The following is a 13,421-nucleotide window of genomic DNA, read 5'->3' as shown; positions in this document are numbered from 1 at the left end:
ATGCCTTAGGTTGTTTTATAGGGCTGCCTGAGGGAGTGGTCTGGAAGAAAACGAAAGCAAAGCAGCTGTTATCCTCATCCGGAATAGCTGAATGTGCTAGTGCAGTTGCTCTTTCCTCTGCTTCCTGCAGAGGGATTTGTTAGAGGCCACACCAGCTGAGTCTGCACTGGGAGTTGCCTATGGGGAAGTGAACATTCCAACTAATGGGCACATATAGTGTGCAGCAACTTAGAAATCTTCCTTTGTTGACAGATCTCAAACCTTTCCTCATATATGCAAAGGTCTTGAGACACTGAGATGTAGTTTCTGAGGGCCCAGAGGCTTATCATCCCACCAATGTCTTCATCAAAGGCAGGCAAAAGAAATGGGTTGTATCCCTCTCTGGTCCTTGGTTTATGCTTTTTCCATCTTGCCTAGAAAAGCCAGAATCTGTTAGCAGCATGATTCCTCATGTTGTCTCACCTTTTTCCTGTGCTCCTCTCTCTGGCTTGGTCTGTGGATTTCTCAGGCCTTTAGAGACATTGCTGAACAGAGTAAACGTGTTTCTTTGAACCAGAACCAAGAGTCCTGGCCTCACTTGGCCTGCAGAGTGTGCACATACAGTGTTCCCATCATAGTCTCTTCTTCCTGACACTCAGTTGGGAAACCTGAGTGGGTTGTAAAGACAGGGCTTCCATCACACTCTCACCATGCCAAAGACCTTCAGACTATCTCTTCAGACCTTTTGACTCTCAGAGCTAAAGAAATTTGCCTGGGCTGGGTGTGGTGGCTCACGCCTATAGTACTCTGGGAGGCCTAGGTGGGAAGACTGAGCTCAGGAGTTTGAGACCAGTACTCTACCCTGGGTGACAGAGCGAGACTCTTGTCTCAAAAAATAAATTAAAAAAGTAAGAAAGAAATTTGCCTGCATGATTAGATGTCAGTTTCATTGCTGCCTTGTAGCTTGGAATTCACAAGCTCAGTTTCTTTTTAGTAAATGGGCAGCTCAAATGTGAACCTTGGGTAGATTCAAGTAGAGGGAAGAGAAGGCACTGTACTTATGCCATCATTATTCCTTATTTTGAGATTTTCAAAGATGGATTATCAAGCAGGATGAAGCAGATCAACAGGTTTCTGTTTTGAGAAGCTAAAGGATGTATTATTTTAGCCACTCTTTCTGTCTTGCCAAACTGATCAGTCCTTTCCAAGGATCTAAAGTGCTGCATGGTGCTGCCCCCAACTGGTTCATTTTGGTGCTCATATTATCACAACAGAAAATGTCAGGTCATAGAACATTTGAGTTTTTTCTAAGCACTTTAAAATGTTTTACCAGATTCTCATAATAACATTGTGAATTAGGTGGATCAGGAATTACCATAACTACTTTGTAGTTGAGAAAAATGAAGGATACATAACTTTATTAGTTGGTTTGTCCAAAGTAAGTGGCAATTAGGCAGAATTAGACTAGAATTTAGATCTCTTGCCTCTTATCCCATTAGGTTCCCCAGTACTTTGTAAATTCAACATCACACCCCAAAAATAAGTATTAAGACATGAATTTTAGGCGTAGAGGAGTTTCCCCCTTTTTCTTCCTTGGAAGAAAGAGAGAGAATACATCATGTAAGTTTTGAGTAAATTCATTTTTGAGCTCCTATGCTACATGAGGCTCTCTGACTCAGATGCTGTGGTCTCTCTGACTCTCCAATGCAATATAGTGGTAAAGAGTATGGACTCTGGAGCCAGACTGCAGAGCCTACCTGTCTCTGCCACTTAATAATTACATAACCTTGAGCAAGTTGCTTAACCTCTAAATGCCTTCTGTAAAATGAGAGCAATAGTACATTTACATCATAGAGTTATTGTGCAGAATAATGAGATAATATATGTAAAGTTCTTAGAATAGTACTGGCCCAATGCAAGCACTTCATTAAATATTAGCTGCTATTACTATTTTCTATGTATAAATATACTTATTCCCTCTTAAAGAGCAAAAAGCAGCCCTTCATGGGTATATAGGAATGATAAAGAATAGCCACATTTCTTGAAGAGTACATATTCACATAATTTCTCCATAGCCTTATCTCCTACTCATTCCTCAGTTCACTTCAGTCTTACTCTAGTTTTAACCACTTTACTGAAAATGCTCTGGCTAAGGCTGTCAGTGACTTTGTAGTGGACACTTTTGAAGCTCATCTTACTTGATCTGTAGCATTTGATATTGCTGGTCATTTTCTTTTTAGAATGTTTGCCTTCTTTAAAATCTATGATGACATTGTTGCTTGGTTCTTCTTCCTCTGCTTGTTCCTTTAAATTTTAGCATTCCTTGAGATTCTGTTAATTTCCCATCTTACATGTTAACCCCTGGACAGTTTCATACATTCCCTGGACTCCATAACTGCTTCAGCTCAATGTTGTTGCCTCCTAAATGTAGTCTCTTGCCCAGACTTTATTCTTAAGCTTTAAAATAATTCTTTATAGGACATCTCCACCTTAAATTCAACTTGTCCCAGCTGAACTGAGTATCTCTTAACATTGCCTCTTTTAAAAATCTACTTCTTTCCCTATATTCTGCATAATTAGTAATGACATCCAGGGATCAATAGCCTGGGATCATCCTAGAACTTTTTATTGTCCCCATTCTCTGATCCAGGCAATCATCAAGTTTTCTTTACTCTGCCATCTACCTACATTTTCAATCTTGCCTTGTCCCATTGACTCTACTTTCTCCTTGACTTAGATGCCCTTCTCTCACCACGATAATTGCCTCACCTGTTTCTCCTTTCTTATATTCTCCACTCTAATCTGTCTATCATACCATTGCTAAAATAATCTTTTCTTTAAAAAGCAAATATGACCATGTTGCTCCCCTGTTTAAAAGGCTTCTTTTGTTCCCTACAGACAGGATAAAGTCCATATGTCTTAGCAAAACATATCAGCCTCACTTCCTGATTCTCCTATACGTGCACTCTGGCCATATTGAGTAAATTAGTTTCCTGAATGCACTTAACCTATGGCTTTGCATATGCTGTTCTCTCTGTGTGGACTGTCCATCTATGTCATCCTTTCTGACTCCTCATTTCCTTGTGCAGCTTCCTCTGTCGTGCCCAGACAGAGTTAGTAACTTTATCCTGAGTGGTGCATGTCTGCATATAACTGTATTTTAATATTTACCATATGATATTATTTGTATCCCTTAATAGGTTGTGATCTCCTCAAAGGGAAGATACCTTTGTGTGCAGCACCCGCCATGGTGCTTGGATGCAGAATAAGCCCTTAGTAACTTAAAACGAAACAAAACAAAACATATGGTCTCTGTCTTCTAGGTGTCTATAAATCATCAGCCTAAACACTTTTGATAAATGGTAGCTGGGTTTTCCTTCTGTTTTTCAGTATATCAACTCCGGGAACCTGGAACAGTTGCTAGACAGTAACCTGCATTTGCCCTGGACTGTGAGGGTAAAACTGGCCTATGACATAGCAGTGGGCCTCAGCTACCTTCACTTCAAAGGCATTTTTCATCGGGACCTCACATCTAAGGTATGAAGGCTTTATTTTGACAAATCTTTGAGAGACACTATCCTTTTCTTTTACCAAGAAAACTGTGTTAAGAAATCAGTCACTAATGAGTTTAGGAATATGTAGATCTCTTATAGATTTAACATTTAATCACAGAGGACATAACTCATTACTCTTTATAGCTAGCTAGTCCTTAAAAAGCCTATATCAGCTCAGAGCAGGTACCTTTCAGTGCTGAGCCAGGCAACACATTCATCTTGAGAGCCTTCACATTTGACTTCAGTTCTCCTGAATGTGTGTTGCAGGAGCAGATGACATGAGGAGGGTTAAGAGATTCTTGCCCTGTAGGAGTGACAGCAGTCAAGGCGGTGTGGGGGCCTGTCAGTTTTCTCTCCCATGGCCCCCAGGACATAGCTCTTAGCTAAGGAGTTCAATGATTTTTAGTCACTTGAGTATAGGTTTTGAGGGCCATAATGTACTGACCCATTTTCTGTCTGTGTGATTGAATTTCTGCCACCCTGCCAGTTCCTCTTTGGTGTCAGCTGGTCTCTGTAGTATTCTCTTGTTCAAATTGCTATGTGACCAGGTTAGAAAAGAGTTACTTTCAGAGGATGTTGGCCATGCTACAAAGCTGGAACCCTAAAGCCAAATGGCCCAGGATATCACTGTGACAAGGCTTATATAAATAGTACTGTTTAATGATTGATGGGTGAACCATAAGGCTATCTAACATATCTAATATGACTTCTGCCCAAGAACTGAATTCAAGTCTTCTAGGGAGATGTATAGCAGTTTTGTACCTGCTTAAGAATAGCTGTCATTTCATTCTCCATTCTCTACACATACACATGCACACACACATACATGCATACACATAATCCTATACCACTTCTGTCACAGATGAGGGGGAAGAGGAGCCTGTTATAGGAAGAAGTTTGCAAAGAGAACCAAAACAGCTGTACTCAGAGCTAATAAATCAGTAAGTGCCTGGCTACCATACCATTGGAATGGTTCTGGTGTTTCAAACAGCAGTACTGTACCTGACAGACCCTGGCCATTGGTTTATAAACTATGGTACAGAAAATACCTTTGGGGAGGTGACTGTAGGGCCACTGGGTGTGCCAGAGTCATTTACAGTCAGCCGCACTATAGGAGCACAAGACTGGCACGTAGAACTAGAAACTAGCTGAGGCCGAGCTGTAAGGAGCCCGTTATCTATGTTAGTACCTCAAGAACTGGACAGTTGGGACCTGGAAGGTGATATTTTATTTATTCATCAGTCATTTCTTCTCCATGAGAATGTTTTAGAAAATCAAGACTAAGAAAACTGCATTTGTTTTAGGCAAATGGGTGGGATTGTATCAACTTAGATAACTTCCTTAAGGTGATACTCTTGCCTCAGACATCTAGTCAAAAGCAAATCTTGGCTTTCTACTCAGCACTATTTCTTTTAAGGTGGAGGGAGTTTGTGACAAATTATCCATCAGTTATACAGATATTTCCCCCACACTTACCTATTTCCTGTGCCTGGCTCCATGGGTGAAGGAATATTAGAAAAGAAGAATTTCTGATCTGGAGATACTTACAGTCTTGTTGGGAAATAACTAAAAGACAGTGCACAGCACTTTATAAGTGAGTGTTCAGCTACGTAGGTTTTCAGAGCAGGGAAGATCATTCTGGAGGAAGAGAGTTCATGAGAGTTCATGATGTTCCCTTCTATGCCCCGAAAGCACTTTGTCCCACCGCACTAGTGTTCAAGTGTGGTTCTGTCTGGGCTTGTTGTGTTGTATTGTAAAAAATGACTAACCTTTTTGGACTATAGGGTAAGACCACTGTCCTTTGGTTTTTCTTATAGGGAGTGGGTATTCCCAGTGTCAGTTGGCTTGACACAAGAAACTAGGAACTTAGGAGAAAGAACTCTCTCTGTTTCTGCGCTGTGCTTTCCTGGGTCTGGACTTTAAGGTGTTAAGGATAAAGAACAAATGACTTTTGCAAGCTCTAGAGGAAGGCAATGTAGGGGATCTCAAGTTGAAGACGACAAGTGAGTCTTATAAACTTTATAAACTGTCTAATTTGAGATTCTTTTTGTGTTCATTACCCTTTTATCATCTCTGAGCTTTTCGTGGTAAAGTTTTATCTGAATGTTCCAGCCTTGTTGTAAATGTTGCAGGAATTAGGGAGAAGATTGTATGTCCATACCCAGGCCAGAGCAGCCCCACCCAGGACACTTGTGTGGTGGCGGCAGTGACCCTAAGATTGAGAAGCCCCAAGGAGAAATAAGGCTCATGGGACAGCAGAGGGCTCTGAGGTTTCCAGACTATGTCTTCATTGTCAACCTTGGGTCCATGTTTGATTTCTTTAAGATCAGTGTTGTCTATATTTTAGAAGCGTACACTTCATATTTGATTGTTTTGTTCTGTGTCTCCCACCAGCGCATGAGTTTCTCAAGTGCTCCTCTTATTTACCTTTGTATTCATAGCACCTAGCAGAGAGCCTGTGAGAGTGGGGGCTTCCTGGCCCTGTTTCGGGGAATGGGCTTGATAGCAAGAGGCCAAAATATCTGCTGCAGAGATGAGATTTTGGGTCCCAGGCCCAGTTTTGTCCCACCTTTCCAAATTACTTCAGTGCCATTGGGACCTCAGTGTTCCCAGTCTGTAAAAGAGATTCTGTCCTTGACCTTACAGGAGTTAGTCCATGCTTCTTAGACCAGAGCTAACAGGAGGGATTAAAGTGGGAACATGTTCTAAGTCAGTAAACCAGGACAGAGAAAAGTAGATGCCTTTTCCAAATGGTTCTGAGCCTGTGGTAGTGACAGAGAAAAGTAGATGCCTTTTCCAAATGGTTCTGAGCCTGTGGTAGTGGCAAAATGATCCCTACTTTCCTATCAGCATACCTCCTGCAAGTAGTATTGCCTTTGTAGGATTTACATGTCAGCAGCTACTGCAGTACTGCTTTAAGAGTGAAAAGTCTGCCAGATACAGCTGTTTGGTCTAATTTTGTAAGCAGCAACCTGAAATGGATTTGTGCAGAGCTTACTTAGAAGGGAGTGCGAGGCAGTGTGGCTTTAAAAATATTCAGTTCATGAGCTCCATAAAGAACTGGCAATAACCACACACAAGCTTTTACCAGTAGCTCTAGAAGTAACTAGTACAAGTATACATGAGCCTTGGCTCTTGAAGTAGCTAAGAGAGCAGTTTGTTTTTGCTTAATACCATTACTGCCTGGCATCAGGAAAGCGCCACTGTGGTTACTGTTGGGAGTATGTGTATGAATTATGAATCGTACCTTTAGTTCTTGATTATTCTTGATTGTTGTTCCATGTTGACTCCATAGAAGCCACTATGGTGACTTCCCTAGAGTGAAAAGTCTATCTGGCTATGGTCTTAGGCTATGCCACACAATTAGGAACAGAACTGCCAATTTTCAGAGAGTGGAGAGAACATGAATTAGGAACAAGCTGAATTCTGGAAGGATGTAGAGAGTGGCTATTAGGGAACCCTGGAGTTATTTTTTATAATGAGAACTGTCAACAGCTTCTGAGAACCATTTTACTGTGCTATTAGAGGACACAGTATTGGGAACATAGAAATGACTGGAATCCAGTATGTACCCTCCATGGGCTTTTGGTCTAGTTGTGGAGACAGGTAAGTGAGATCATTACACAAGAGCTATGGTAAGTAAAGGTATGGGACCACATGGTAGGGTTGAGGGCAAGGGATGGGACACATCAAAACAAAACAGATAATCTTCTAAGAGACTTTGACTATAGCAGTCCCTGAGGCAGTTCAGTCACTGATCTCCCTGTGCTGTGACAAGAACATGTTAACCTTTCTTGAGATGTAGAACCAGTCTTTTGCTACCTGATGCTAACTAGGTTTATGGAGTTTGTTGGGGGTGAGGGGAAAGAGGTGATGGCACATTGAAAGCCTTTTTATTGTTTTTATAGAAATAGCTTTAGCTTAGAGCAAACAATAACAAATGGACTTGGCATTTCTCTGCTCAGGTGGTTTTATTCAGTGTCAATACTGACTGTTCTCCTGTTCCAAGACACCTCAGGAACTTCTCTCAGGTGTCTACTCTGGCCTAGTTCTGAAGAATTTTTGTAGATTTCCAGGAGATGCATCATCCATGGCCACCCTTTTGAGGCCTCTGTCAGCTCAGTACTTACTATGGAGTCAAATGTATGATTAGTGTTTGCATTTGACACATGCTTTTAAAAGAAGCTCAGCTGCTTCAGTCATCAGATCAAACTTTCATTTAATAAACTTTTGCCAAGCTCCTGTGTGCTGGTGCTAGGTTAGAGATACAGAGATGAATGGAATCTTTTCCTGCCCTTAAAGAGGCAAACATGTAAGTCACTCTGCTACAGTGTGATGTATTGTAATAGGGGTGAGGACAAAGAGGAACTGGAGCCAGGCAGCAGCAGCCTGGTCTGCTTTTCTAACCTGAAAAGGTTACCTCTTGCCTCAGGGAAGTCTGACTGGGCCTCTCTTAGTGCTTACTCTAGGCAAGTTGTCTTCTAAGATGGGAGAGAAACAGGTGACAGATCTGAGCTGCTACTGCCTCACAGGCTGGTGCCGATAGCTGGGGCTTTGGCTGCCTAATAGGCAGGCAGGCCTAGGGCCATCTTCCCACAGACAGTCAAAGTCAGGGGACTAGTGTGCTGAGCCAGCAGGGCCAAAGCCAGGACAAGCACAGAGACTGTCCTACTTGGAAGCCAGAGATGATGCATTTCTACCTGGGATCCGGGGTAGGAGATGTGACAAATCAGGCTCCTTCCAGCTTGGGGATGGGGAATAGTGTAATCATATCAAGGCCAGAGTAAGGGATTAATTTGTACTTGATGTGGAGTAAGCAGGGAAATGATTTGGCAATGTCTTAGCAACTAGATGCCAAGGCTGGCAAGGAGGAGGGAGGGATGGTTTGGGTCAGATAGGGTCTTGCTGGCCCCAGAAATGTTTCTGTGAGCCAAGGATCCCTGCTCTGCTGCCTCTGGAGAAGGGGATGGGGTGAGGTGCCTCTTAAGCCAGAGTGGTGTAGGGCTATTTTGAATGCAGCTATTTGGGCAGAGCTAGTTGCTGCTTTGTTTGTTTATAGGTCATTTGGGTTCACCCTTTCTCTGAAGATGGCAGCATTTGTTCAGCGAGCATATCCTCAGCTTCTCCCATGAATTAAATACTGTAAGGAAGGCAGGCCCAAACCAGAACCTGCTCCTGAGGAGCTCACAGCCTCTCTGCTAGACTGTAAGAGGAAGTGGCATAGAGGAGGAGTTAAAGGAGTTTGAGATGAGAGGGAGAGGTGAAAGTGTAGCATATTCCAAGTGGAAAGGAACAGTATAAGCGAAGGCAAAGGCCTGAAGGGCCTGCTTAGGCTTGATAAGTCAAGCTTGTCTGTGACAAGTCTGGATGAGAATATGTGCATAGGGGCACCAGGAGTAGGGGTGTGGGGAGTAAGCCAGTTGGATGGAGCCAAATCATAGACTTTTAATGCCATAGAGGTTAGTTGTGATCCTGTGGGCAGTGAAAGTTAATGTAGGCATTTGTCTTATGCTTTATTAACTTGGCAAGGTCAGGCCTAGGTTTTGGGGTCTCTGCATCCTGAGGGAGGAAGAAGCAGGGGCTTGATAGTCTGTCTTCCTTCACTAGATTGTAAACTCCAAGAGGACAAGAGTTTTTGTTTTGTTCATTGAGGTATCTCTAAAAGTGCACCTAGCACTTAGAAAGCAAAAACAAATTAATTGTGTTTGGAGTATGAAGTGAATCTTAAGGAAGCCACCCAAGATCCAGGACTAATTCATTTCACATGGCTTAGTGTCCCCAGATCTGACCACTGGGGTCAGCCTAAGAGCGTGTTTCACCAAGGAGCAGAGGACAAGGTGCCCTGTGATAGGAAGGGAGGGTTGGGTGATAACTATGGCTGGATGATCCCTACGTCTGAGCCACATTATCTTCTCTTCTTTGGGAACCCAAGAACTGCCTGATAAAGAGGGATGAGAATGGTTATTCTGCAGTGGTTGCTGACTTTGGCCTGGCTGAGAAGATCCCTGATGTCAGGTGAGTGGCCCTAATGAATGCTGGGGTCTGAGAAGGGGCTGAAACTAAGGGAAAATTCCAGCACTTGATTACAGTTCAACCTCAGCTCCCTTAAACTTGGTCAGTCCTAGTCCTTGGAGGAGAGGAAGATCCCATTGTGCCAGGAAGTGGCAAGCTCATTTTCCGTATAATCTTACTCCACAGCATGGGGTGTGAGAAATTGGCCGTAGTGGGCTCACCCTTCTGGATGGCACCTGAGGTTCTCCGAGATGAGCCCTACAATGAGAAGGTAAGTCTGGGGGTATCTCAAGGCCTGGTTCTCGTTAGAATCTACTCTTAGCAGAAAGTGTCCAGGATCACCCTTTATGTTCAGGGTGTTCTTGCTAAGAGTAGGTCTGGTACTGGCAGCTGCCCAGTGGATGGCTTGGATGAAATATGGGCAATAGAGCCCAGGCCTGGGCTGTTAGACATGGGGGGCAGACACCCCACCCCTCAGCCCATTGAGAGGGAAACCGAGGTCTGACTACCCACCAGGCAGATGTGTTCTCTTATGGTATCATCCTCTGCGAGATCATCGCCCGCATCCAGGCTGATCCGGACTATCTTCCCCGCACAGAGGTGAGCTACAGGCATGGGGATCGGTGCCGCTGGGATGGGGCTGGATTGAGGCTCTGCAACTGCTTTGTCCTTGGGGTGGAGTTGCTGGAACTGAGTGTGTGGCTACTTTTCAGGGGCAGCTCCCATCCTCTTCTTCTGAGCAGGCCAGGATGGGTAGGGAGATTAATGACCTGTCTACCCACGTCCCCTATACCCTCCCCACCATACCCATCCACAGAATTTCGGGCTGGACTATGATGCTTTCCAGCACATGGTGGGAGACTGTCCCCCAGACTTTCTGCAGCTCACCTTCAACTGCTGTAATGTGAGTGTCTTTCTCCCCTTGGCTTTGGTCAGGGGCTGGCTGAACCCTTTTCACCTGGTTAGGACTGTAGAGGCTGCTAGTTAACCTCAGGAGGCCTCATTTTCATTGTAAGAGTGACAGCAACCATACCTTCCCCTCCCTCTGGGCCTGGTGGGGCTCTCTAGTGCCCTGGACCAAAGAAAGAAAAATTTGCTCTGTATTATCTGGTCCTCAGTCTGCAGGACAGACCCACCACCCCTTGCCTTGGGTGTTGATGGGACTCTGGTCAGGGTTTATTGTGGGATGGTAGATCCAGCTGGTCCTGAGGCACACGAGAAAGGCTCTTGTTAGCCTTCATGTATACAGCTCTGGAGGGCTGGACCTACCTGTTATGACCAAGTGACTGGGCTTTGATCGGGTACCTCCCAGAAACACATTAGCAACAGAACTCAAGAACAGAATAAACCAATGTGAACATACTTTTGGAGGGGTTTGTGCCAAATAAGGCACATAAGAAACACACATAAAGGAGACTGACAGGGCAGGATCGTAAGCAATAGTATCTTCCTAGACCTTAGCCCTGGGAATCACCCTCATTACCTGGGGCCTTCAGAAAAGATCTCTTAGCTGTCTATCTGATTCTTAAAAGATGCCAGAAACAGATTCAAATGATATCCTTGGGGCGGGAGATGGAGGGCAAGGCTAATGGCTGGTGTGGATGCCTACAGATGGACCCCAAACTGCGCCCATCCTTTGTGGAGATTGGGAAGACCCTGGAGGAAATTTTGAGCCGCTTACAGGAAGAAGAGCAGGAGAGAGATAGGAAGCTACAGCCCACAGCCAAGGGTAAGAGATTAGATCAAAGATTTCAACCTGACCCCAAGGGAGGAAATTAGGGTGTGGGGTCTTGCCCTCTAGGGCTGTGATCGCAAGATCCCAGGACCAGAAGCAAAAGGGGAGGGAATGATGATGGAAAAAATATGGGACTCTGTAAGAGTTCTGACTTTTCCCTCCTCTGAGTCTGTTTATTGATGAAATGGAACAGTACCTACTTTGCTTTCGTGAATGAAAACACTTTGTGGTAAAGTACTGCTTCTATTTGTTATGACTAGTGAGAGTAATCCAGACTGACTCACTATTATTCAGGACTCTTGGAGCAAGAGTTTCCAACATTTGGGGTGAAGCGACTGAGCTCATTGGATGACAAGATTCCCCCCAAGTCACCACGCCCAAGACGTACCATCTGGCTGTCTCGAAGCCAATCAGACATCTTCTCCCGTAAACCCCCACGTACAGTGAGCGTCTTGGATCCCTACTACCGGCCACGAGATGGTGCTGCCCATACCCCCAAAGTCAACCCTTTCAGTGCTCGCCAGGACCTCAAGGGTGGCAAGATCAAGTTCTTTGACCTGCCCAGCAAGTCTGTCATCTCCCTTGTATTTGACCTGGATGCACCAGGGCCCGGAACTATGCCTTTGGCTGATTGGCAGGAGCCCCTGGCCCCACCACCTGCTCGCCGGTGGCGTTCCTTGCCTGGCTCACTTGAATTCTTGCGTCAAGAAGCCTGTCCATTTGTGGGCCAGGAAGAATCACTATCTGATGGGCCTCCACCACGCCTCAGTAGTCTCAAGTACAGAGTAAAGGAGATCCCACCATTCCAAGCATCTGCCCTACCAGCTGCTCCAACCCATGAGGCCATGGACTGCTCTAGTCTCCAGGAAGAAAACGGTTTTGGGCCCAGGCCCCAGGGGACCAGTCCATGCCCTGCGAGTGCCTCTGAGGCGATGGAGGTAGAAGAAGAAAAGCCAAGAGGCTTGGCTCCAGCTTCCTTCTCCATCTCAGGCATAGGCTGGCAAACCCAGGGAGAGCAGGACGGGTGAGGGGAGTTGGTCCCTGCCACACCTTGGGATGGACCTTCAGCTGAAGCCATAGGGCCCCCTTGGTACACAGCCTTGACTTTTCCCTGGAGCCCACAAAGCAAGCAGGCTAGACCAAGCCAGGCTCAACTTTTAGGCTCCCAGTGCCCACTGGCTGTGTATGAGAGGGGAGACAGCAGTGAGAGGCTTTCCTAGCTAGGGCCAACATCTGATACCAAGCCTCTGAAATCCAGCAAGGAGCTCTGGTTCCCACCAGACCCCCCCGACCGCCTACCCCATATAGGACCAGAGGACCCCTAGTTCTAGGCTGAGCTGGCAGGCAGCTATGACCCTGGTTTCTTTTCCCACCCCAAGTCTGTTTCTTGCCCTTTCTTGGGGCAAATAAGGCTACTGGATGGACTGTAGAGCTGACCAGGAGGCCATAAAGGGCATGACTGTTTCCCAGACTTGAAGACTGGGGTGCTTCTCGCCAGTATGTCTAAGACACTTGAATAACTGCTGTTTGCACTTACTGTGTGGTCAGACCACGTCACTACATTTCTATGCAAGGGGAGGGCAAGGCAGCATGGTGGTCATGGCTCTTAGCTAACCTATTCAAAAACCTTTTCCAGTTGATTAATCTATTTTCATATTTATAATGGAGTCTTAATCTTCTGCCCCATAAAACTTTCAACCTTGTGGTTGGGAGTGGGGCTGGTTTTGTAGGCCCTAGGGTCTGCTCTATGTATTTGTCAACATGTGATACACTCAATTGGTTAAATGGTTTATATATGGACTGATTTTCTTCCCTTCCTGCTATGCCTGGAGCTTTGGGAACAGTCTGTCCTTATAGAGCCGCAATAAGAAATAACCAAAGATGAAGCTGGTCAAATATTTTCATAACTTGTTTCTGTTGATTTTTTTTTTTTTGTAAAACTTTCCCAAGACACTTTCAGATTTAAAAATAAATAAAGTTGGTATTACAGGTGCTGGTCAACTTTCTTGTGCCCTTGTACCTCAGCCTCTGGAGTGAAGGAGAATGTCCAGGTCAATGCAGCAGTATCTTTGCCAGGACCACTCCCCCTCCCCCAAACTCAGTAGTAGTTGAGTATGACATTTACAGGCTAGAGGGACCCA

General features: G+C 44.9%; 1 protein-coding gene across 2 annotated transcripts in view; it reads left to right on the top strand.

Annotated features, from left to right (window-relative positions):
- TESK2 (testis associated actin remodelling kinase 2) overlaps positions 1 to 13,273 on the top strand; it is a 114,112-nt gene extending 100,839 nt beyond the window's left edge. For both annotated transcript variants that reach the window (XM_069479893.1, XM_069479892.1), the window contains 7 exons: positions 3,370 to 3,516; positions 9,466 to 9,548; positions 9,732 to 9,816; positions 10,062 to 10,145; positions 10,363 to 10,449; positions 11,157 to 11,274; positions 11,575 to 13,273. In XM_069479893.1, the coding sequence (XP_069335994.1) occupies positions 3,370 to 3,516; positions 9,466 to 9,548; positions 9,732 to 9,816; positions 10,062 to 10,145; positions 10,363 to 10,449; positions 11,157 to 11,274; positions 11,575 to 12,308 (1,338 nt within the window). In that variant the 3' untranslated portion in view covers positions 12,309 to 13,273. The remainder of the gene's footprint in view (positions 1 to 3,369; positions 3,517 to 9,465; positions 9,549 to 9,731; positions 9,817 to 10,061; positions 10,146 to 10,362; positions 10,450 to 11,156; positions 11,275 to 11,574) is intronic.
- The last annotated feature ends 148 nt before the right edge of the window (positions 13,274 to 13,421 follow it).

This window comes from Eulemur rufifrons, chromosome 8, assembly GCF_041146395.1.
Source record: "Eulemur rufifrons isolate Redbay chromosome 8, OSU_ERuf_1, whole genome shotgun sequence".
Lineage (NCBI taxonomy): Eukaryota > Metazoa > Chordata > Mammalia > Primates > Lemuridae > Eulemur > Eulemur rufifrons.
Note: the sequence above shows the minus strand (reverse complement) of the source record. Positions and strands in the feature narration are given on the sequence as shown.